The 26516-nt window shown below is 40.6% G+C and overlaps 1 protein-coding gene across 3 annotated transcripts in view; it reads left to right on the top strand.

The window, feature by feature from the left end:
* Positions 1-26516, top strand: part of catspere (catsper channel auxiliary subunit epsilon) — a 162149-nt gene that overhangs the window by 104986 nt on the left and 30647 nt on the right. For 2 of the 3 annotated variants that reach the window (XM_062974766.1, XM_062974770.1), the window contains exons 10-14: positions 14324-14795; positions 17371-17810; positions 18973-19031; positions 19761-19836; positions 20723-20775. In XM_062974766.1, the coding sequence (XP_062830836.1) occupies positions 14324-14795; positions 17371-17810; positions 18973-19031; positions 19761-19836; positions 20723-20775 (1100 nt within the window). The remainder of the gene's footprint in view (positions 1-14323; positions 14796-17370; positions 17811-18972; positions 19032-19760; positions 19837-20722; positions 20776-26516) is intronic. The other variant, XM_062974774.1, reaches the window with a different exon arrangement.

Here is a 26516-nt window from a genome sequence, read left to right as displayed (position 1 = left end):
CTTGGTCTCCTAGCAACCCACTCAGCCCAGGGGACAGGCAGAGTTAGGCCTCACTTAGGCCTCTTCCACACTGCCTATAAAATACAGATTATCTTATTTGAACTGGATTATATGGCAGTGTAGACTCAAGGCCCTTCCACACAGCTATATAACTCATTTATAATTTTATATTATCTGCTTTGAACTGGATTATCTTGACTCCACACTGCCATATAATCCACTTCAGTATGCATTTTATACAGCTGTGTAGAAGGGGCCTCATATAATCCAGTTCTAAGCAGATAATATAAGATTATAAATATACAGTACAGTCTCACTTATCCAACATAAACAGGCCAGCAGAACATTGGATAAGGGAATATGTTGGATAATAAGAAGGGATTCAGGAAAATCCGATTAAACATCAAATCAGGTACTCATTATACAAATTAAGCACCAAAACATCATGTTATACAACAAATTTGACAGAAAAACACTAAAATCAGAATATATAAAAATTACTGTGGTATAATAAAACAGAACAATACAATCTCTAAAATCAGAACACTAAATAAAGAACAACACTCTGAAAACAGGGGAATTCCACACAGGAAACAATCAGGGCCAGCTAACACCTCCTAACAAAGTATTCCCATCACCAAAGTCTGGCAAATCCTCTGTTTTCTGAGGGCCACAGACAGTAGAAGCACATAAAATATAGCAAAGAACACCACTCTGAAAACAAGGGGATTCCAGACAGGAAACAATCAGGGCCAGCTAACACCTCCCAACAAAAAATTCACTCAGGGAGGAAGCAGCCAGGCTTTAAAGCTGCAAGGCCATTACATGCTAATCATTTTGTCTAATTCCAGCATTCATACTTGCCTCCAACAGACAAAAAAAATCAGAAATATTGTATATTCACAAGCTTTAGGAAATAATATCCCTGATGGCGCAGCATGTTAAAGCGCTGAGCTGCTCAACTTCTGGACTGAAAGGTCGCAGGTTTGAATTGGGGGAGCGGAGAGAGCCCCCACTGTTAGCCCCACCTTCTGCCATCCCTAAAGTTCAAAAACATGTAAATGAGAGTAGATGAATAGGTACTGCTCCGGCAGGAAGGTAACGGCGCTCCATGCAGTCATGCCACATAACCTTGGAGGTGTCTACGGACAACGCCAGCTCTTCGGAGTAGAAATGGAGATGAGCACCAACCCTCAGAGTCAGGCATGACTAGACTTAATGTCAGGGGAAAACCTTTACCCTTTGCCTTAACTACCACCAGTTCCTCAATACTTTATTTCCCATACCACCATACTTTGCCACAGCAATGCGTGGCTGGGCACAGCTAGTTACCTATAAAGTCCTAAACTGCTAATGTTTAGGCTGATGGACCCTATAGCCCCTTAATAAATGCAAAAGCCCCAAGAATAGGTAGTTTTCTCCGTCCTAACGTCTTCACAGCATCAGCTGGTAAGGAAATGAGCTACTGCCTTTCCAGTGGTTGCCCCTGTATTCTGGAACCTCCTTCCTTGGTAAACAGAATGTTCTTCTTTCCTATGTGTAGGGCAAAGGCTTTGTTTTATTCTGATAGTGATTTACGAATGGAAAATTCTCAAAAAAAGAGAACTGTTTAAGAGGGAGTGTAATGTAAAATTACTGATATTTTAATTCCATGTTAAGCACATTTTATATATTTTAGCTATGTCTTATTTTAAATTCTAAGCCACTTCATTCTAAGACTTCAAGTCCCAGATCTGGGGGAAATGTGGGTTATTTAATAAGATGGTAACAACACTAATAACACTGCTCTTGAGGGGATCATATGTCTCCACCACTTTATTCATGTGAAATCTAAAGACCATTGATTCATATTTGCATATATTGAATTGTCTTATATTTCGTTAATAATGTTCCCTCTGCCCAAATTTAAATACGTTAGGGATATAATAACTTCTAGTTATTATTAGCCATACTTTCATCTAAACATACTAAAAGTCTTACTTAGAGCTATAAACAACTATTACCTATTTTATCTCTTTACAAAAGAAGGAACCAATTTTAGTGAAAGCTGTTCAACACAACTAGAAGTTAAGGCTAATAGTGTTGGCTTGATGGCAAGAGCTATTTGAAAGTGGAATATGTTGCCTCAGAGTGTAGTGGAGTCTCCTTCATTGGAGGTGTTTAAACAGAGGCTGAGTGACCAACTATCAGAAGTGCTTTGATTGTATATTCTGCAGGGAATATGACAGATGGCCCTTGTGGCCTCTTCCAACTTTGTGATTCTATAGAGTCTTAGCCTATCAAAAAAAGGTACCCCGTATTTATTCAAATCTAATCTGCCATAAAATCTAATGCACACCTCAATTTTCCTAACCCTGAAACCAAAAAAAAAAAAATCTTGCTGCTGAATGTAATGTACAGTGGCAAAAACTGCATTATGTGTAATTTGATAAAAAAAGATGTGCATTTGGTCAAAAAAGGCAGGAAGAACATAAGATAATACAAGAAGATACACCCAGACTTAAAGTTGGAGGATAATATTTCTCCTCTCTTTGTTATAGAGGCTATATATAGAATGTGTAATACTTTGTGTAATATGTGTAATTGTACTGATATGAAGAAATAGATGTTTCAATGTAGTGTCAAAGGCTTTCGTGGCCAGAATCACGGGGGTATTATTTAGTTTCCAGGCTGTATGGCTATGTTCTAGCAGCATTTTCTCCTAGAACATGTCCATACAGCCATACACACAACACTCCAATAGATGTGCTCCAGCAGACAAGGAGGGGGATAAGATTGCTTCCACTGGCAGAAAGGTATACTCTGGTGTCCTCAATCATACTCCTTCAAAGGGCCCCTTAGCACCTCCGTTTCAGAGGTCAAAGAGTCATTCTTCCTTTCACCGAAACGCTCCCCCCCCCCCCCAAATAACAACACAAACAGTCAGCCCTCAGCCAGAAAAATTTACAGCATTTCAGATCGGCCAACACTCAACGTCGAAAGAGTTGACTCTAATTGGTCCTGAGAGGATGCCACCCTCACTGAGGTAGCCAACCCCTCCCTGTCCCCCCAACCCATTTTCTGGTATTTTCCCTTCTGATCCAGTATCACCAGCAACTGCTAGGTACGCAACATTTTTGAATTTGGCTATACCATCAGTTTGATTATTTATCCCCAAAGGGGATGATTTTCCAAACGCCACATTCCCCACTGGTGCTAGAGGAGATCAAGGCACTTATCCAAAAAGGAGCCATAACACCACTCCATAGAAAGGAATTCCAACAGTTTTGTTTTCCTGTTATTTTACTGTGCCAAAGAAGGACGGAGGCCTCTATCTGATCTTAGATCTACGATTTGTGAACACTTTTCTAAAATGCAAAATACTTTCAAATTATGTCGATATCGTCCATATTATCTCTGCTCCAACAGGGCAATTGGTTCGCAACATTGGTCTTAAAAGATGCATACTTCTACATCGGGATATATTTATTTATTTATTTATTTATTTACAGTATTTATATTCCGCCCTTCTCACCCCAATGGGGACTCAGGGCAGATCACATTATATACATATAGGGCAAACATTCAATGCCCATATACACATAGAACCGAGACAGAGACAGACGGGATGTTCGATTCTGGCCACACTGTGATGGCACTTCCTCATTCCAACATCGTAAATTAGTTAAATTTGCCTCCCCACTTTATAAGTGGTACCTTATTTCCTACTTGATAGATGCAACTATCTTTCGGGTTGCTAGGTCAGCAACGAGCAGGGGCTATTTTTTATTTTTATTTTTTTAATTATAGGTGCTCACCCCGCCATGGGCTGGCCTCAAACTCATGACCTCATGGTCAGAGTGATTTATTGCAGCAGGCTGCTCACCAAACTACCAGACTTTTCTGGCCTTCTGTGTCAAGAACCAAGCAAACCGGTTCTGTCGGAACCCAGGCACCTTAAAGAGCCACACACTCAATACTCAGTTCAAACAACAGATTTATTACTACTCAAAAACAGGCTCAGAGACACTTAACTGCAGTGTCTCTGACAAAAACTCAAAATATTAACCCAAACTGGGCTCCAAAAGGAAGAACAAAAAATAATCCGGATTATATGGATGGATAATCCGGATTTAAATGCAGTCAACAGAACAGGAAGCAAACAGCGCTTGAAGCAGCCTTCCTGGAAGGCAGCGCTGTACTCAGATGGTAAACAAAACTATTCAAAGTTCAAAAGGCAGGGGAACAAAAGAAACAGATTAACAACGTCCTCAAGGTCTTTTCACAAGCCACAGTTGAATCAGGAGAAGCCAGGAGCAGAGGAGGGGAAAAGCCACACTGAAGACAGCTAAACCAAAGGTTGCTCTCTGAAGAGGAAACCCAAGCTGGAGTGAAGACAAACCGAAGTCAGGAAGGGAGAAAGCTGCAACCACGATTAGCCAATCCAAGCGTCGTTACCAGAGGTCGTCAAACAGAGCCGAAGTTGCCAGTCCAAAGGTCCAGGGAGGGAGAAAAGCACACACACGATAGTCCAGTCCAAATCCAAGAAGCACAGGAACCAGGAACACCAAGCTGTAGAGCCAGAACCCAAAGCCCAACAGGAAAAACAGGCAGGGACAAACATATGCCAAAACAACACTTTGCCTTCTGCAAAGGATCCCCATTTTAGACCTTGCTTTTATCTTACACATCATTATCTGAAGATGAGCTGGCCTCCACTCCATCATCATCCCCCACAGCTGTTCCTGTCGTTACACATGAACCCTGCCCATCATCCCTCCAACTCTTCCATCTTCTGTCAATGCCCCAGGTGTATCAGCTGCTTGCCAATCCTCCTGTCCCGAAAACCCCACAAACATATCACCAGAAGTTGGCTCTGCAAACACATCCCTCATTTCTTCGACAACACATTGAACATAGACTATAAAATATTTACATCAATATTGGCAAACAGATTAAAATCAACCCTGAGTAATTGGATCAAAGCTGATCAAGCAGGCTTTCTACCTGGAAGGCAAATTAAAGATAATACAAGAATAATCTTGAATATAATTGAACACATTCAAAATGCAAAACTTAAAAAGGGGGCACTTTTATTATTGGATGCTGAAAAGGCCTTTGACCGACTAAACTGGAATTTCATCATTGAACTATTAAAGAACCTAAGATATGGGGGGAAATTCATTAACGGAATACAAGCCATATACACAGAACAAAGAGCCAAAATTAAAATTAACAGATATGACTGAAATGTTTCCAATACAGAGAGGTGTGAGACAGGGATGCCCCCTCTCACCCTTATTATTCATACTCGCAATAGAAATCCTAGCAAGAAAACTACGTCAAGATGATGACCTGATTGGTATAAAATTGAAAAACCAAAAATATAAAATAAAGTTATTTGCAGACGACATTATTTTAATGTCAGAAGATCCGCGGAAAGAATTTCCCAAAATGATATGCCTGGTCAATCAATTTGGATCAGTTGCGGGTTTTTCAATCAATCTACGCAAAACAAAAATATTAGCGACAAAGTTAAGCAATAAAGAAAAAGAAGAATTAAGTCAAGAAACAGGAATTGAAATAGCTCTCCAAGCAAAATATTTAGGAATAAACATAACAATGAATAACAAAGATCTGTATAAAAATAATTATGAAAAAACCTGGAATAAAATTGAAAAAAATGGATGAATCTGGATATCTCTCTCCTAGGACGGATAGCTAAAATGAATATCGTACCTAGACTATGCTTCTTATTCCAGAACATTCCAATTGACATCAAAGAAAAAGAATTTACAAATTGGAATGCTGAACTTACGAAGTTTATTTGGAGAGGGAAGAAACCGAGAATAAAGATGAAAAATTTACAAGACACTAAACAAAGAGGAGGACTGGCTCTCCCAAACCTAAAATTATACAGGGAAGCAGCTATATTGATTTGGTTAAGAGAATGGATCCAGCTTTACAATCAAAGTCTCATAACTCTGGAAGGAGATAGTTTAAAATTTGGCTTACATGCATACTTAATTTATGGGAAAGTGGCAGAAGACTCAAACTTTAATAAACACCCAATTAGGAAAACTCTGATGAATACTTGGAACAAATATAAAAAAATTTTTTACAGAAAATTACCACAATGGACCTCGATCCAAGAAGCTTTCAAACAAAGTGGAAATTCAAAGGGTAGTAAAAGATGGCCAACATATGCGGAAATACTCAAGAGAACACAAGATAACCTTCAACTGAAATCAATGATAGAAATAAACCAGCAGGGCTATAACATGAACTGGTTTGAATATGCACAAATACACCAACAATATCAAAAATATGTGCATACAGGATTTGAAGAAGAAAAGACAGACCTTGATAAGATACTTCAATCAAGAAATAAACAACTATCTAAGCTCTACAGTCTCCTGTTAAAATTACACACAGAAGATGAATATATCAAGGAGTGTATGGTAAAATGGGCCAAAAACATTGGCCGCTCGATCAGCATAGATGAATGGGAATACCTCTGGAAAGTAAAAATAAAAATGTTCAGAAGCTATTCCCTTCTAGAAAATTTCTACAAAATGTTTTATCAATCCTATATGACACCTGTTGAATTAGCCAAAATGCAGCCACAATTAAAAAACACTTGCTGGAAATGTAAACAAGCAACAGGATCATTTTTCCACGTGTAGTGGACTTATAAGAAGGCAAAAAACTTTTGGATTGAGATCCATAAAACCACTGAAAAAAATACTAAAGCTAAAAATACCCATGCACTTAGAAATATTCCTACTAGGAATAACAGACACATCACTGCTGAAGCCACACGATAAACTCTTCACTTTGATGACAACGGCTGCGAGAATAGTTTATGCACAAGCCTGGAAATTGGAGGAAACACCAGAAATGGAAGAATGGATTGTGAAAGTGACGGAGGTGGCTGAGATGGACATTCTGACAGGGTATCTCCAGTCAAAAGACCCTTCCGAGTTTAGGAAAGACTGGGAACCCTTCAAAAGATTTTTAGAAGGAAAGACTATTTCAACGTGGGGGTTTCAAATTTGACTATTGTAGATTTTGGTTTTCACCACTCGTTTAACTTCCTTCTGTGAAGGGAAAAAAGTCATGATGAAGAGAAAAGGGAACTGCAGTTCACAATTGTTGGTGGCTTGTGAACAGGTTGTGAGGCAGTGAAAATAGGCAAATGGCTCGGGTGTATTTCAGGGGATTCTGGACCTTGTGCAGAGTGGAAAACTAACTGAGTATATTTGTGGAGAAATTGTTATATTCCTGGGAATATCTGAATGGGCATGGAGGTCTCTGGGATTTCTTACTGGAGTGCTTTGCTGGAAAGGCAGGGAGCTGGACTGTTTGGTTGATGACCTCTGGAACAATGGATAGTATAATTGGAGCAGGATGGACTCAACACTGGTGTTTTCATCAGGACATCCTAGTCTGTTTATTTGTGGAAATGCTCTGACTCATTGCCTGCATATTATAATTTATTATGCTTTATTTTGTTTAATAAGGGAACATTCCTAAAATAAAAAGGTGATGCAACAGACCATGGGATAATTCTGCCTGAGGTGCAGGCTTTTGTGTTCTATCATCTAAGGAAATACATTAAAGATATTCTTGGTGTACTAAAAAGCAAAAATATACTATTATAGGAGTAGGAACATGATTTATTACTAGCCTTAATGAAATATAGACTTGTCATGAGTGCAAGTTGTATTCTTCTTCTATATCTCTATGTTGACCAAGTGATGACATGCTGCTTGGAAATCCTGACTATTGGTATTGCTACTACTACTACTACTACTACTGCTACTATTATTATTGTTTTGTATTCCAACTGTTGTACTGGAACAGCAATGATTGTTTAGTTTGACTATAACAGTTTTTGGCAGTTCTTTGTTGGAACATTGCCAGTGTCAGCTGCCTCTAACCTGGCGATTTTGTTCGAGGTGTTTAGTGCCAGTGCTGATGCTTTTTGCTTTTGCTTTTTGGTGTGTTTCTTTGCCAAATACTTTTGCATTTTTGTATCGCCATTTGTTCAGATTTTTTTTCTTTTTATATAAATATGGACATTTTAGCTTTGTTTTTGGTTTTTGGGGTTTTTTTCTCTATCTCCCTTTTTGATCCTTTTTAAATCTCAGTTTTCCTACTTTCTATACAATCAAATGTTCTCACTCTTTTGATGTTAACTTACTCTATCTTATAAGGTAAAACTTCAATTAAAATATATTTTTAAAAAATCATAATAATGACTCTCAGGGGGAATCTTTTGTTGGCAGGTGTTAGCTGGCTCTAGTTGTTTTTTGTCTGGAATATGTCTAGCTGTGCCCGACCACGCATTGGTGTGGCATAGTCCGTTGTTATGGAAAACAATGTAGTGGGAAGCAGTCTGTGTTTGAAGCTGCAATGCTGTTCAGTGCTATTCAAGGTCGGCAACGGAAGATCCCCATAAGTAGGAAGGAGCCATACAAGTTCGGTTTACATATCATTGGAATAATGTCCACAGTAGGAGAAAGAGCTCTTGTCTGCCTGAGGCAAGTGTGAATGTAGCAATTGGCCAGCTTGATTAGCATGTAATAGCTCTGTAGTTTCAAAGGCTTGTTGTTTCCTCCCTGGGGATATCCTTTGTTGGGAGGTGTTATCTGGCTCTGGTTGTTTCTTGTCTGATATTCCCCTGTTTTCAGAACGTTGTTCTTTATTTAGTGTTCTGATTTTAGAGATTGTATTGTTCTGTTTTATTATACCACAGTAATTTTTATATATTCTGATTTTAGCGTTTTTTGAATACTTGGAGCCAGATTGTATTCATTTTCACGGTTCACAGCAACACAATAAATAATAATAATAATAATGTCCTGGTTGTTGAGTTTTGTAATGCTGCGAGCCAGATTTTGTTCATTATCATGGTTCACAGCAACCTAATAGTAGTAGTAGTAGTAGTAGTAGTAGTAATAATGACTCTGAGTTGGGAGGTGTCCAGAGAAAGAGGGCAACTAAAAGTATGAATAATCCCTTTGAGGAGCATCTTAAAGTGTTGGGTCTGTTTACCTGCCGAAGAGAAGTTTAATACATGAGAGCCATGTATAAATACCATACACTGCTCTCCAGGGCAATGGGAGGTCTTCGAGCCTGCGTGGCTCCGGGCTGGGTGTGGGTTGTTTGCGGAGCCGTTTGGCTCCATTCACTCCCCACCTGCCCATTTTCTTTTCAAGTTGGGGGTTCTCCGTCTCCCATCTGGTACCTCCCCAGGTGGGGAGAGGTCCTTTGAGGCATCAAGTTGCGTGTGGTGCATCTCAGTGTCATTTCAGGCTCCGTTCCCCTCTTTCACTGGCCATCTGCTACCTTCCCGTGCTGGGGAGGCCTTTTGGAGCCTTTGACTCTCTTCCTCTTGCTGCGTGCAATCTCTCCTGAGGGGAAAGGGAAGGAAGTCTCGCTGTTGGCGCGCAGTAGCTGTTGAAGCCTTGCCCACCTGGCTAACATCCCGGGGGGGGGGGGGGGGGTCTGCACATATGTGGTTAGCAATTTTTGGGTTTGGGGTTTTTTCTGTAATTTGGACCAAATTGTATAGGGGTTTTTTGGTGGAAAGACATAGATTAGATGACTATGTCTTTTGTGGCCAAATTTGGTGTGATTTGGTTCAGTGGTTTTGTTGTTTACTCCATGGGAATTATGCACATTGCATTTTTATATAAATAGACTAGCTGTGCCCGGCCACGCGTTGCTGTGGCTTAGTCTGGTGGTGTTGGTCAGTCTACATTAGGTTGTATTTATGCTGTGACCTCCACCCTTCTTTATGCTCATATTAGTAGTAGTATTTGAAGTCTGTTACCTTCTTCAATTTTCGTGTTGATTGATAATTGCTTGAGATCCCTGTTGTCTTTGGTTTGTTGTTAATTGCAATGTCTGATTCTGCTGAGTGCGGTTTATATTTTTATTGTGGTACAATAGTCTTTTTTTTTTGCCTGTGTAGGTGTTTATTATTATTGTTGTTGTAGTGGTCATGAAAGTTGGATAAGTTAGATGCTACTGTATTGTTTTTTGGAGGCCCAGTGTAGCACTGACTGGCCTCTCAGCCTCAGTGCCTGGCTGTTTCTTGCCTGTGATGGTGTTGATTCTTATTGTTGTTGTTATTGTTATTATTGTAATTGTTTTTTTGGAGGCCAAGTGTGAATGTAGGGATTGGGGAGGTGGATGAGTTGTGTTGTCAAATTTTGTATTTGTTATAGTCACAATGCGTTGTTGTAAGTATTGTGGGTCCGGATTGTGGTTTTGTGGTGTGGTTGTGTTGTTACAACTGAGAGGCAAGGCTTTTGTGTTGTGTTGTCAAGTTTTATATTTCTGGGGCGTTTAGTTGTATGCCAAGTTTTGTATTTCTGGGGCGTTTAGTTGTGTTGTTATAGTCACTATGCATTGTTGTGAGTTTTGTGCGTCCGGATTGTGATTTTGTGGTGTGGTTGTGTTGTTACAATCGGGAGGGAATGCTTTTGTGTTGTGTTGCCAAGTTTCGTATTTTTGGGGCGATTAGTTGTGTTGTTATAGTCATGATGCGTTGTTGTGAGTTTTGTACGTCCGGATTGTGGTTTTGTGTTGTGGTTGTGTTCTTACAACTGGGAGGCAAGGCTTTTGCGTTGTGTGCCAAGTTTCGTATTTCTGGGGCGTTTAGTTGTGTTGTTATAGTCACGATGCATTGTTGTGAGTTTTGTGGGTCCGGATTGTGGTTTTGTGGTGTGGTTGTGTTGTTACAACCGGGAGGCAAGGTTTTTGCATTGTGTTGTCAAGTTTTATATTTCTGGGGCGTTTAGTTGTGTGCCAAGTTTCGTATTTCTGGGGCGTTTAGTTGTGTTGTTATAGTCACGATGCGCTGTTGTGAGTGTTATGGGTCTGGATTGTGGTTTTGTGGTGTGGTTGTGTTGTTACAACCTGGAGGGAAGGCTTTTGCGTTGTGTTGCCAAGTTTCGTATTTCTGGGGCGTTTAGTTGTGTTGTTATAGTCACGATGCATTGTTGTGAGTTTGGTGAGTCCAGATTGTGGTTTTGTGGTGTGGCTGTGTTGTTACAACTGGGAGGCAAGGCTTTTGCATTGTGTTATTAAGTTTTATATTTCTGGGGCGTTTAGTTGTGTGCCAAGTTTCGTATTTCTGGGGCGTTTAGTTGTGTTGTTATAGTCACGACAAATTCCTCACTTGCCTTGCAGATAATTTTATGGTCCAGAAGGTAGAAGAGGCAACAAGGGGATCAGCAACTCTTGATCTAATCTTAACAAATGTGGAAGACCTGATCAATACAGTTGAAGTGGTTGGATCCTTAGGGGCAAGTGACCATGTGCTCCTGCAGTTTGCAATACAAAGGAATGCTGAAACTAAGACAAGTCAAACACGCATTCTGGACTTTAAGAGAGCTGACTTCCAAAAAATGAAGGAATTACTGAGCGGCATTCCATGGACGCCGATATTAAAAAACAAGGGAGTTAAGGATGGATGGGAGTTTTTCAAAAGTGAAATACTCAAGGCGCAAATGCAAACAGTGCCAACAAAGAAGAAAAATAAGACAAGTGCAAAGAAGCCAGAATGGATGTCCAAAGAACTTCTAACTGAGCTAAAGCTCAAAAGTGACATGCACAAGAAGTGGAAAAGGGGAGAAATCACCAAAGAAGAATTCAAACGTATAGCCAACTCCTGTAGGGAAAAGGTTCGCAAGGCTAAAGCGCAAAATGAGCTCAGGCTTGCCAGGGACATAAAAAACAACAAAAAAGGTTTTTTTGCTTATGTTGGTAGAAAAAGGAAGAAAAAGGAGGCGATAGGGCCACTGCAAGGAGTAGATGGGGTGATGGTGACAGGGGATAGGGAAAAGGCAGAACTGCTTAATGCCTTCTTTGCCTCGGTCTTCTCACAAAAAGAAAGCCATCTTCAACCTCAGCAACATGGAATGGACGAAGGATTGGGGGAAATCCAACCCCAAATAGGGAAACAAGTTGTCCAGGAACACCTGGCCACTCTAAACGAATTCAAGTCCCCAGGGCCAGATCAGCTACATCCAAGAGTATTGAAGGAACTAGCGGAAGTTATTTCAGAACCACTGGCAATCATCTTCGAGAGTTCTTGGAGAACAGGAGAAGTCCCAGCAGATTGGAGGAGGGCGAATGTGGTCCCTATCTTCAAGAAGGGAAAAAAGAACGACCCAAACAATTACCGTCCGGTCAGCCTCACATCAATACCAGGCAAGATTCTGGAAAAGATCATTAAGGAAGTGGTCTGCAAACACTTAGAAACAAATGCGGTCATTGCTAATAGTCAACACGGATTTACCAAAAACAAGTCATGCCAGACTAATCTGATCTCTTTTTTCGATAGAGTTACGAGTTGGGTCGATACAGGGAATGCCGTGGATGTAGCATATCTAGATTTCAGTAAGGCCTTCGACAAAGTCCCCCACGACCTTCTGGCAAACAAACTAGTAAAATGTGGGCTAGACAAAACTACGGTTAGGTGGATCTGTAATTGGCTAAGCGAACGAACCCAAAGGGTGCTCACCAATGCGTCGTCTTCATCATGGAAAGAAGTGACAAGTGGAGTGCCGCAGGGCTCCGTCCTGGGCCCGGTTCTGTTCAACATCTTTATTAACGACTTAGACGAAGGGTTAGAAGGCACGATCATCAAGTTTGCAGATGACACCAAACTCGGAGGGATAGCTAACACTCCAGAAGACAGGAGCAGAATTCAAAACGATCTTGACAGACTAGAGAGATGGGCCGAAACTAACAAAATGAAGTTCAACAGGGACAAATGCAAGATACTTCACTTCGGCAGAAAAAATGGAAATCAAAGATACAGAATGGGGGACGCCTGGCTTGACAGCAGTGTGTGCGAAAAAGATCTTGGAGTCCTCGTGGACAACAAGTTAAACATGAGCCTACAATGTGATGCGGCAGCTAAAAAAGCCAATGGGATTTTGGCCTGCATCAATAGGGGAATAACGTCTAGATCCAGGGAAGTTATGCTCCCCCTCTATTCTGCCTTGGTCAGACCACACCTGGAATACTGTGTCCAGTTTTGGGCACCGCAGATGAAGGGAGATGCTGACAAGCTGGAAAGCGTCCAGAGGAGGGCAACTAAAATGATTAAGGGTCTGGAGAACAAGCCCTATGAGGAGAGGCTTAAAGAGCTGGGCATGTTTAGCCTGCAGAAGAGAAGGCTGAGAGGAGACATGATAGCCATGTACAAATATGTGAGGGGAAGTCATAGGGAGGAGGGAGCAAGCTTATTTTCTGCTGCCCTGCAGACTAGGACACGGAACAATGGCTTCAAACTACAGGAAAGGAGATTCCACCTGAACATCAGGAAGAACTTCCTCACTGTGAGGGCTGTTCGGCAGTGGAACTCTCTCCCCCGGGCCGTGGTGGAGGCTCCTTCTTTGGAGGCTTTTAAGCAGAGGCTGGATGGCCATCTGTCGGGGGTGCTTTGAATGCGATTTCCTGCTTCTTAGCGGGGGGTTGGACTAGATGGCCCTTGAGGTCTCTTCCAACTCTACTATTCTATGATTCTATGATTCTATGATTCTACGATGCGCTGTTGTGAGTGTTATGGGTCTGGATTGTGGTTTTGTGGTGTGGTTGTGTTGTTACAACCTGGAGGGAAGGCTTTTGCGTTGTGTTGCCAAGTTTCGTATTTCTGGGGCGTTTAGTTGTGTTGTTATAGTCACGATGCGTTGTTGTGAGTTTTGTGGGTCCTGTGTGGTTTTGTGGTGTGGTTGTGTTGTTGTAACCTGGAGGCAAGCCTTTTGCATTGTGTTGCCAAATTTCGTATTTCTGGGATGTTTAGTTTTGTTGTTATAGTCACTGCGCAAACAACTTTATCATTTTATATATATAGATTACAGCACCATGATTCCATTTAAAGTGACATGACAGCACGCTACAGCATCTTGTGGTTTGTAGTTTGTTGAGGTTAAGAAATTTGGTTAAGAAATCTAAATACCCCTCCCTAAACAACAAAACCCAAGACTGAACAGATGGGAACTATGATAAAGACAAGGATGGCATTGCCAGAAATTGCATTGAGCAAAGCAAAGACCTTTTCTTTTGGCAGAATGTTTTCAGTTTTGTAGATTATACAATGCAGTTGTTACGGGACTATCCAACCGGCTACTAGAAAAACAAACATAGATAAAAAGCAAAATGCCTTTTTGTTTTTGACCTTTATTGTTGAAGATGCATTTATCCATAACAATGGCTTTTTCTTTGTTGTTTTAATAAAAATGCCCTAATTTATGGCAAGATTGTGAATTTATTAGTATTTTATACAACTTTGGAAATATACTTTTTTTTTTCCTTACAGGATCGACCATTAAGTGATTTACTTATATGGACAGCTGAAGAAATTATTAGAGGATTTCCTAATAATTTCTTTATTCCATTAGTAGATATGGGACTGCTAAAGGAAAGACTAAATTTTCGAAGAAATTTGCAACTAATAATAATCACTGCTTGCTATGACTCACTCACTACTGTAATTGCAGTGCTGGTACAGTGTACTGGGTGCCTGGCCACTGATATATTATATTTAGTTTTCTATAATGAAGCTTCAGATTCATGGACCTTAGGAGACTTTTCCTTGGCTCCATCTGCAACTGGACATATGTCTATGGAAGTTTTGAGCTCAGCAAGAAAATCCATGGTGTTTTGGGACAACGATTTAATTTTCTATAGTTATAAAGAAAACACAGACCATGGTTTTCTTAAAATCTCTGGAACAACCATACCATTTTCAGCTGCAGCTGAAAGATCTGCTATTCATCAAATTATAATTGGTTAGTATATAAAAAAGTTAACATAGAATTTAGACGCAATGTAAATTGTGAATTAACTTAAGAGTTAATTATTTGATTCATGGTATAATGATGTGATGGGGATTGCTCTGCTGAGAAATCATTTAAATTGTTGAGCTAATGTAGTTGTCATGAAAATTCCTTCTGTAATGTTATTCATATTATGGCATTCTTTAAATATACAGTTTGTAAATGTGACACTTTAATTTTCTAATTCATATCCCCATTCGATCATGGATACCTGCTGGGTGACTTTGGAATACAAAGACAACCAACACCCCCACTCCCACCCAAAACAAATCTTACAGAGAAAAGCCATGATAGCATTGGCATGCATCAAAATCAACCTGAAGTATGTAACAGTTTTTGAAATCTAAGTAAAATCTAGTTATAAAATGAAAATAATAGTGGTTTAAAACCTGCCTCGTAGCAATTTTAATTATTTTTATGCTTAAAAAGTAACCAAACTGAGCTCATGTGAAACTAATTACCAAGGCTTTACTTCAATAATAATAATAATAATAATAATAATAATAATAATAATAATAATAATAATAACAACAACGACAACAACGATGATGATGATGGCCACCCTACTGGGATCTGCGCGCATCATCCGAAAATACATCACACAGTCCTAGACACTTGGGAAGTGTTCGGCTTGTGATTTTGTGAAACGAAATCCAGCATATCTATCTTGTTTGCAGTGTCATACTTATATAATAATAATAATAATAATAATAATAATAATAATAATAATAATAATAATAATAGTAATAATAGTAATAATTTTATTTCTTACCTCTCCTCATGGCTTGAGGCAGGTCACAATACCTACTAGCTATATATATCTTGATCTGTGAGCAAGTCATTAGTGGGTGATCTTAATCTCAAATCAGTTGTTGTAGCAGAGGTGAATAAAGTGCAACACATAGGCTACACTAAGCCTTTTTTGAACCCTCTCGGTACATTTCAACTTTTTTATTTTGCTAAAAAAGAGCCAAGACTGCCCCTTTTGAAGCATGCAGTTGGCCATTTTGCACCATTTTCAGATTTTCACAACCATCTGCAACCCAAAAAAGTGAGAAGAAATAGATAATAAGGCAGAATGGGCAGCCAGAGCTGTCCCGAGGTAATTTTCAGGAGTAAGCAACCGGAATTTTGGCACCCCCCCCCCCAACAAATTGCTGATAAATACTGGCGGCAGCAGTGGTGGCAGAAGGCTCAGCCACCCATCCGCGCGACCACCCTCCTGCTCTCCCTTGCTATCTGAGGACTCCTCGCCTGCCACCTGCCCGTCAATGGGCCTGTGCGTGTGCGCAGGCCCATCAACAGGCGGGCAGCGGGCGAGGAGTCCTCGGACAGTGAGGGAGAGCAGGAGGGCGGCCACATGGATGGGTGGCTGGGCCTTCCACCGCCACTTCAACAGCGCCCCAGGCGACCACCTAATTCGCCTCATTGTTGGACCGCCTCTGTGGGCAGCTATACCCTTCAAGTTTTCAGGGGATGGACTGGTTATTATAACTGAAATGTGGAGAGTTTCTGTGGAATGCTGGCAAGTCAGATGTGCAGTACTCCAGGAAACTCTTGAGAAACTGATATGGTCCCACTCTCCTGATCGTTACCGTCTCCTGTAGGAAATTTATTATTTTGTCTCTGAACTCCTAGTCTCCATGGATATTCTAGTGTCTGCATTCTGTATCACTGCAAGTTCACTGAAATATGTTTATAAAGATGAGATTTAGAATGCATTAAATTCAGTGAAGTTTACTCTTGTGTACAAACATACAGTATTGTGGTACAAGTTTTAGGCACTGTATTTCATAAACTTGTAAGAATGAGAAGAGATGATAATTGTATGGAGCCTGAAAAAAAAGACCAGAATGCATAGAAAAGTCTTTGTGGGTATACTTTAGCCTAAACTGAAGATAGTGCATATACCCATTGCAGAAAGGAGGAAAGAGAGATAACAGTGGATAACTCTGAAGATCTCTAAAAGATCAATGCTTGAAATAACCTGTCTCGATCAGTGCTGTGAGTGAGGTGGAAGCCCTACACTTTGTGATAGTGAAAACAGCTGGGCTCATTTTGAATCAAAAAGGGCTCCACTGTTCTCACAGCCATCTCGTTTTCCCCAGGCTCCATGGCATGGGGACAGGGGGATGTGTACCATCTTTGGTGGTCCTTTTGCTGTTGTAGAGTTCCTGGCCATGTCTGGGAACTGTTGCTGATATTTGCAATGGCTCATGCCCAATTTGGAGAGGGGGGGGAGCACAGTAACGGTGAGGTGATCACCAAATTAAGGGTGGCCATCCAGTGGGGTCAAACCAGGTTCAGCCACTCTCAACATTTGGTACTCTGCTCCACCTCTGCAGTGGGACAGAGATGGACAGCAAAGCCCAGGGCTGGTGCGGAGTCACACGGTCTCTTGCCATATTGATACACTGTCCTTTTTTAAAGCATATTTAGCATTGCATGCTAAAAAGTGATGTTTTATGTAAATGTTTTCATTCCCACACAAGAGAAAGTGATGTTAGCTTTGTTTCTTTCTTTGCAGATTATGGTGGAAACGCTGTCATAAAACTCAATAATAATGTCTTGTATTTTTTCAAATTTGAAATGAATGATGTTGTGAAACTTCCTGCATGGCAAAATCCAACCAGACATTTTGTTTTTTATTTGAATCCTGCTGGTGACCTGTACATACTTTCCATTGATGCTCGGGTTGTACAACGTGCAGTCTACCCATTGAAATTGGAAGTGTCTAGTGCTGCATGGAAATTAGGAGAAGTTTGTCCATACATATCATTTCACCATAATATGAATCAAAATATTTATTATCTAGATATGGGGGACAGTGTAGCCTTTTGGGCTCAAATAGTGTTTTTGGAAAATCTGGGTTTATCTGTAGATATTGAAGTCTTTAATGGAAATTTGCTAAAGAAAGATACCTACCTTCATTATGAAATAGCTCGTGGAATCTGCACTAAAAACCAGGTGAGAAGTTCCTGCAGACAATATAATTACTCAGTTTTATTGTTATTATGTGGTCTAAGTTGAATATGGTCCACACTGGTCCTTTTCTTTTGGAATTGCCAAAATGACCACATAATAATTACAAACATCTACCCCGTACAATATATCAAGAATATAATGTGTGTGTGTGGGAAGCATTCAGTTCACTTTTATGGATTTTTGTTCAATATCTCATCACTAAAATCTTTTATGTTTATCCTTCAAAAAACATTTTTCTAAATAATGGTATTTTAGCCTAGACCCAGGAGAAGGTAGTGATTTACAGTGTCATAAACTGCTGACAGGTCTATGAAGACAGCTCCTGTAATCTGCTGCCATAGAGTCACCTAAACTGTCTTTAAATAATTTTAGGAATTATCTCAGTAGATACTGTAATGTTTTTTATTTACAAATAAAATTAAAAGAAGCCAAACAAAAGATAGAAGTCTAATTTTTCAGCGGCCTTGAGTCCTGGTTTTGAGATGAAGATGGGGTATAAAGATAGCAGTGATCATTATGCTTATTTGTTTAATTTTTAATTTTATTGTCATGACTTTTGTATTTTGTTTTAATATATGCTGGGAGTCACTATGGGTCCTATGTTGAAAGACAAAATGAATGAATGAATAAAATAAGGTGTACTTGTTGCTCTCCCTTATTTTTTTAATACTCTCCTTAAAGATTTGTGTATTGGATGCTTTTGAACAAGTGAATATCTCTATTTTATTTTTTAAAAACTTTCTTACTGTTTTAAAATTTTCTTAGTGTTCGTATGATTTTAAATACTTGATAGTGTTCTTTTTATTTGTCTGTATCTTTCAGTTTCAGTTAATTCTATTTTATGTTTTCTTTATTTGTTCTCAGGCTGTAAATTGACTCAAAGAACCTTTACCTAAAAAAGTATTTGTTTGCTTTTATAAGAATTTTGACATTGAACAACTTAGGTGGAAAATATATTTATTTTTACATTCCTGTAATTTTAGGGTATTCTTGTTAAGCTGGCCTTTAAAAAAGTTTTTACCTAAATCTAACAAGTTCGGGATGTGAGTTTTAATTTTTCCCTTCAAGTGAAAAATATTTTATTTAAAAAGTTGAAAATCATAGTCTAATCTATCTGATTTTTCTTGCCTATTCTGCTTCATAGACAATCACATTTTACCATGAGGAGGATTACTCAAAAGTGTTTGATTATGAATCTTCAGTGTAAGTATAATGTGGTAAAATATCATTTCTATAGGTGAGGCTGAAATGGAAAGATATGGGGGGAAATTAACTGATGTTATTGTTGAGAACTATAATCAGGAAAAGCAGAATGGACAGGGTCCAGAAATTCAGATTGTAAATCCTGAAATAAATAAAAATGAAAAGGGGTTAAATTTAATAGCATCTATTAGCCATTTCACAGATCTCTTGATTTGAAATGGGGCAATACTTACAATTTTCATGTAGATATGTATGTAGGAAAATGTTTAAAGATCAAATTGTTAATCCAAGTTACAGTCGGCCCATTGAATTGTTTGAATGTACATACAATTTTGTTTATCAATTTTCTGTTGATTCTGTGGATCTTTTCTAGTTGGAGATAATAATTATTTGAGCCAATAGCACCTTTCCAAACATTTTTTAAAAATCCAGATTTAGAATTGCCATGCATATGAATCTGCAAGTATTTAAATCATTCCAAGTGAATTAATATGACTGTTAACATAATTAACTTACGTTAAGGATTGTGGGCATTATAAGGTAATGATGACTGATTGCGATAATATTGACTATACTATTCACAGTGCTGTGTCCTTCACAGACCTTTTAGTTCGAAGAATGTGGGAGGGAGACATGAGTAAAGAAATGAAATAGTATTTGTGTTGTATTGATTACGAAGCATATGTAAATTGTAATAACTGTTTCTTATGTGGGACTGTTTCCATATAGAATATTGGCGCAGGGAGTTGTGACAGTTGAAATTCAACCATCCTCAGCTGGAAAAACATGTGATAAAAAGGTCAAGGTATATTTTCTGGAATAAAAATAGATTTTAATAAAATGATGAGAATATGGAAAGGCATATACTGACAAAGACAGGGTATGTACATATATGCCCACAATTCAAATCACCTGGCCAATTATGCTGACTCCTTCCATTTTATAGGGTTTTCTTAGCCAAGGGCCTAGTATTGTTTGCTTCCAAGAATAGACAGAATGCTTCAATAAAGACTAGTTCTTTCAAAATTCTTGACATTGATATATTTTTCATATATTAAAGGAGAAAATCTTCGTTCCCACTAATCTTCCTTCCCACAATTCATATTAGATGTAAATTATTTTGATATTACAATTGTAGTCAGGAAATATAGCTTAATTTGCTTTGTTTTATTTTATTTTAATTAGCATGAAGCATGAAGTCTGAGAATTAGATTGCTGAGTTAGTAGTACAGGGAAAGCTTGAGGAAAGACCACTTGTAATCATGCAACATTTTACTAGCATTGAAAATGTCACATCTTTATTGTCTGCAGCTGTAGGAGCCATGGTGCAATATAACATACCTGCTGCCTGCTAGGCATCCACTGGGATGGCAATAAATGGGATCCACATCGGCATCCTCTATTTGCCACATGCAGTCCTGCCCCCCAAGTCTCCAACACTGCAAAAAAACTTTTGACAGAAAAAGTCATTTTTTTTTGTTAAACTTGTGTGGTCACACAATTTTGTTTTGCAAGCTCTTCACTCACAACAGTAATAAATCCCAAGAATTAGGTGAACTCCTCCATAATTACACATGCTTTTATTAGAGGAACCATTTCATTCCATAGCCATTCAGAGGAATTTGGTTACCAGTCAATTTACAAATATAATACAATGTATATGTGTTATAAACATGGATTTTTCTCCCTAGCTCACTCACTTACGAGTGGGTTGCTCCCCTGAAAAAAGAATTGAAGTTGCTGGGTAAGTTCACTTCATCTTACTGTCCTCCTACCCGCCCCTCCCCCATCTAACAACAGAAGTTAAAATATAAAAGGAATAGAGGTATCCTATTAATTTGCATGTTCCACCCTTCCTTTTCTATGGAACAGAAAAATACAGATTGAAATTACTATTTTCTTTTGTAGAACAGATCAGAAACACCTTTCTCTCTCTCTCTCTCTCTCTCTCTCTCTCTCTCTCTCCCCCCCCCCCCCCCATTTCTTTGAACTCAGGCTGTTGTTTGCCTCTGTTTGCCCCATCTGGGTATTTATTTATTTATTTATTTACAGCATTTATATTCCGCCCTTCTCACCCCAAAGGGGACTCAAGGCGGATCACATTGCACACATAAAGGCAAACATTCAATGCCATGACACAGAACAGAGACAAGGCGCAGGCACCGGGCTGGCTTCGAACTCATGACCTCTTGGTCAGAGTGATTTGTTGATTTATTGCAGCTGGCTTGCTTTCCAGCCTGTGCCACAGCCCGGTCCTGGGTAGTGAGTTGCTTCTATAGCAGGCACATCTAAGTTCAAAAGATTGTTTTATTGTACAGGTCAGACCTTCTGCCCAAACTGTGCTCTGAGCCTTTGATCTTGTTGGCTGAACTTACTGTGATTTTCTTCCTATCATCGTCAACATCATCAAGTTTTATGTATTACCCACCTCTCCTTTTGGCTCAAAGTGGGGCACAACATAGTCTAGTAATTGCCAACCTTTGGTCTTTTGGCCCTTTGGCCCATTGGGCTTCAGCTCCCACAATTCCTAAAAGCTGGTAAGCTGGCTGGGATTTCTGAGAGTTGAAGTCCAAAACACCCGGAGGACCAAAGGTTGGCAACCACTGACATAGTCAAACACATTTATAAAATAATACATTGAAACATAGTTAAGATGCAAACATAAAAGCATATATTAAAACATACACATATTAAAATACATGAAAATACAAGTTAAAACACCATAAACATATTATGAGATTTAAAAGTCAAATTTAAAGCTAACTGGATATCTTGAGCTGCCCCATACTGTGCTCAACCAGCTTCAAGGGCTAGAAGCTTCCACTGCTGTCCACCCAAAGTGTGATAACAGGGAATAGGTATAGGGCAGAGGTCCCCAAACTAAGGCCTCCAAGGTCACTTACCCAACTCGTCTTAATTTAGGATCACTCTTAAGTCTGAAATGACTTGAAGACACATAACAACAATCCTAATTAATTTGAATATCTCATCAGCCAAAAGCAAGGCCAAGCTTCCCATTGAAATACTGCTAGGTTTATGTTGGTTAAAATTGTTCTTTATTTTAAACTAGCTTGGGGACCTGGTGGTGCGTGGGTCATTTGAGAAAGGCATTGTTTGCCTGTGTTCCAAGTGCAGTCTAGACCCAATGTCAACTGGGTTCAGTGGGTGTGGGTGAACTATAACTCTCATATGAAAGTCCAATCGTCCATGGTCCATCTCCCTCCAAACAGCACCAGGATGTAGAGTAGGTTATGGGGGCTGTGTGTGCCAAGTTTGGTCTTGATCAGTTATTGGTGGGGGTCTCAATGCTCTCAGGAAGTGAATGAAGATACCGTAAGTCCCATAATCCATGGTCCAAACTCTTCCAAACCACATCAGGATGTAGAGTAGGTCATGGGGGCTCTGTGTGCCAAGTTTGGTCTTGATCAGTTATTGGTGGGGGTTGCAGTGCTCTCAGGAAGTGAGTGAAGTTATTGCAAGTCCCATCGTCCATAGTCCATTCCTCTCCAAACCGCACCAGGGTGTGGAGTGGATCACTGGGGATCTGTGTGCCAATGTTGGTCTTGATCAGTCATTGGTGGGGGTTGCAGTGGTGTGTGGAAGTGAGTGAAGGTATTGCAATTCCTATCGTCCATGGTCCATCCTCTCCAAAGTGCTGCAGCATGTAAAGTGTGTCATTTGGAATATGTGTGCCACGTTTGGTTAAGTTCTGTCATTCATAGCAGTTGTAGTGATCTCAGGAAGTGAGCAAAGGTACTGTAAATCCCATCATCCGTGGTCCATCCTCCCCTAATCTGCACCAGGACATAAAGGGGATCATTGGGGTTCTGTGTGCCAAGTTTGGTCCAGTTCCATCATTCGTGGGTGTCACAATGGTCAGTAGGAGGTGATTTGGGTGAAGGTACTGCAGATCCCATAATCCTTGGTCCATCCTCCCCCAAATTGCTGCAGCGTGTAAAGTGTGTCACTTGGGATATGTGTGCCAAGTTTGGTTCAGTTCTGTCATTTGTGGCAGTTGCAGTGGTCTCAAGAAATGAGTGATGGTACTGGAAGTCCCATCATCCTTGGTCTGTCCTCCCCCAATCTGTCCCAGAATGGAAAGGGGTTCATGAAGGGTTCTGTGTGCCAAGTTTGGTCTAGTTCCGTCACTGTTGGGTATCACAGTGGTCTGTGGGAGTCAAATTGATTTAAAGTACTGCAAATCCCATCATCCGTGGTCCATCATCCCACAAACAGCACCAGGACATAAAATGTGTCATGGGGGTTAAGTGTGCCAAGCTTGGGCCTGGTCAGTCCTTCGTGGCAGTTTTAGTGGCCTGTGAAAACAGCAGCCAATCAGATACATACCCACATACATACAAACAATGGTTTTTATTATATAGAAGAGATAGATAGATAGATAGATAGATAGATAGATAGATAGATAGATAGATAGATAGATACATACATACATAGATACATAGATATTGTATTGTTCTTTCATGGGTTTTTTTTTTGCACTACAAATAATATTTGTGCAGTGTGCATAGGAATTTGTTCATGTTTTTTTCAAACTATAATTTGTCCCCCCAGCGGTTTGAGGAATGTGAACTGGTCCTCAGCTTAAAAAGTTTGAGGATTCCTGGTATAGAGATTGCACTGTCTGTTGGGGCGGATGTGACATTCAAGGCACTTACATCCATGTGTGGCTTTTCTGTATAAAGGTGGATGCGTTTTGGATGAAAGTAATATATCGCAGACAACACTAAACAAGCTATTATACTTTGTCCTGCTTTTGTTCTGTTGTTAATATTTCTGGGTAGGAATAAGAATCTGTAACATAAATCATGGATATAGGTTGTTGTGAGTCTTCCGGGCTGTATGGCCATATTCTAGAAGCATTCTAGAACATGGCAATACAGCCCGGAAGTGTCACAACAATCCAGTGATTCTGGCCATGAAAGCTTTCAACAACACAATCACTGATATACTTTCTGATCACAGTAAGATCAGGGTCTGGGATGCTTTAGTAATGGAAGACCTGTCAGGTTATTCACAAGCATCACACGAGCCTGTTAAACAAAATTCCTTTGTTGAAAAATTGATTCCTTTCATGGAATATATTTGGGAGAGCACACAGCACCACCCACCCATCACTTAAACCTCTGGAAAGAAGTCACATCTGATTCCTCTGGATTGTAAGCTTTACTAAATATATTTAATTACTACTTTCTGTTAGGAACTGGGGGCAGCGAAGGCCGACAGGGAGCTCTGGCATGGACTGGTCCATGAGGTCACAAAGAGTCCGAAATGACTATGTGATTGAAGAAGAAGAAGAAGAAGACTTTCTATTATCTTCATTACTCTGAAGATAAGACACTTCAGTCTTATCTCTCTGGTGTCTCACTATACAAGGAGTTCTAAACACAGCTCTAAGACTAGTTTCAACCAGTGAATCAGGTCAATACAAGTACTTCAACCAAACAGAAAGTTGAAATGAAACATGGGAAATCTTTCTGTAGCAGCTATATAGATAGGTCTCAACTTCTGATCATAGAGGTCCAGTCTGGACTGGACATGCCTGTGACAAATGTGGTCTTTGGAGCAAATTGTTGACAAGAACACTTGTACATGGAAAGCTATGCATTTATGGTAGTTAGTTTCAGTTTAGTCACTTTTTATTTTGATTCTTAACATTGAGATTATTTGTTGGTTTCTTTTCTGGTATATTCTGGCATTTTTTCATCAATCAAAATATTTTGGAAAGTCAGAAGCACTCTCATTTCAGACATCATGCCAAACCATGGTAAAAGAAGCCTAATTATGGTATCACTTTATGTCCTTATTGGAAAACATGGTTGTGATGAGCTGACAAACAGAGGCGGTCCAACGGCGAGGCGCATTAAGCGGTTGCCTGTGGCACACACCAACAGGGGGTGCACTTGAGGCGCCCCAGCATAAGCATGGCGCCGCCATGGCACTGCCATGGCCCGCCGCCATCGCCTATGCTTTTTTCTGCCTCAGAAGCCCTGCTTGTGCGCACAGGAGTCCCATCGCCCAAAATGGCCGATGGGACTCCTGTGCGCACGCACAGGGCTTCAATCCCTCGCATGGACACGTAAGGCACGCAGCACACCAGCCACCTGTCCGCGTGAGCCCTGCGCATGCGCACAGGAGTCCCATCGCCCAAAATGGCTCCGCCCAGCGCTGGGCCTTCTGTGTCAGTGAAGTTGGGACCTCTGAACATGTGCAGAGTGACTTCCCAGGTGAGCTGGGGGAGGTCTGTGGTGGTGCATAGGGAAGCAAAGGGACCGCTCTTCCCAGCCCTTGCCCCACAGGACCCCTGTCTCTTTCCCCCCGGCCTGGACTCACCCGTGTCCCAGCAGGCCACCTGAGCTGAGCTGCCTTGGAAGAGCTGGCCGAGCAGAGGGTGGCTCTTCCCCTCCCACCCCTGCTGTCCCGACTTTTCCCACCACAGCAGCAGCAGATAAGGAGGCCTCCATTGCTGCCCTGGGACTTTGGCAGGTTGATTGGGAAATCGCCGGGAAGAGAAGGGAAGGGAAGGGAAGGGAAGGGGGAGAACATGGAGAAGCCCTCTTCCCTGGCGATCTGACCTTCAAAGGGGCACCAGATGCTGGCAGGGAGGTGAGAGAGGGAGGAAAAAGTTGATCCAGAAAGAAAAGCTGGAAGGGGGGGCGACAGGGCGCTGACTCAAAATCCTAGGGTTGAAAGAGACCCCAAGGGCCATCCAATCCAACCCTATTCTGTCCTGCAGGGAGACACAATCGAAGCACTCCTGACAAACAGATGGCCCCTGTTACAAAACCACGAGAGAAGGAGACTCCGCCACACTTCTCATCCCTCTTACTGCCAGGAAGTTGGGTTGCAGTGAGTTTTCCGGGCTGGATGGCCATGTCCCATTAGCATTCTCTTATGACGTTTTGCCCACAATTATGGCAAACCCCTTTGTTTGGAGTGATTTCTGACCATGAAAGTCTTTGAAAACACATTGTCAGGAAGTTCTTCCAAATGTTTAGGCTTCCAATCGCCCCCGCGGACACGGAAGGCCCGCCCACCACCCTTCCGCATGGGCGATTGGAAGCCCGGGGGGGGGGTGCCAAAATTCAGGGGCAAGGCGCCAAAAATCCAGCTTGCCTACTCATGAAAATTAACTAGGGACGGCTCTGCTGACAAACCAGAATTGGAAATTATGTTTTGAAGTGGGTTTGAAATCCACAGCTCATACAAACTGTTCTTTGGTGTGCCTTTTGCATTGAGAACCACAGCAATAGCTGTTACTAGACCCCACTAAAAGGCTACAGACACTGTCAGAGACAGAACGCCAGCAAGTAAAACAAAACTCAGTTTATTGAGGTTACAGAACTAAAAAATGCCCGTAGGAAACAAAGAACAGGACAAACACTTGACTTCAGTGTGATAAGTAACAAAAAACAGCTCAGTTTGAGCTTAAATAGTTCAAATGGATAAACCGGGTTAAACAGATGT

The sequence above is a fragment of the Anolis carolinensis genome, chromosome 1, assembly GCF_035594765.1.
Source record: "Anolis carolinensis isolate JA03-04 chromosome 1, rAnoCar3.1.pri, whole genome shotgun sequence".
NCBI classification, from domain to species: Eukaryota; Metazoa; Chordata; class Lepidosauria; order Squamata; family Dactyloidae; genus Anolis; species Anolis carolinensis.
The sequence above is the reverse complement of the archived record's forward strand: the minus strand, read 5'-3'. Positions and strand labels throughout refer to the sequence as shown.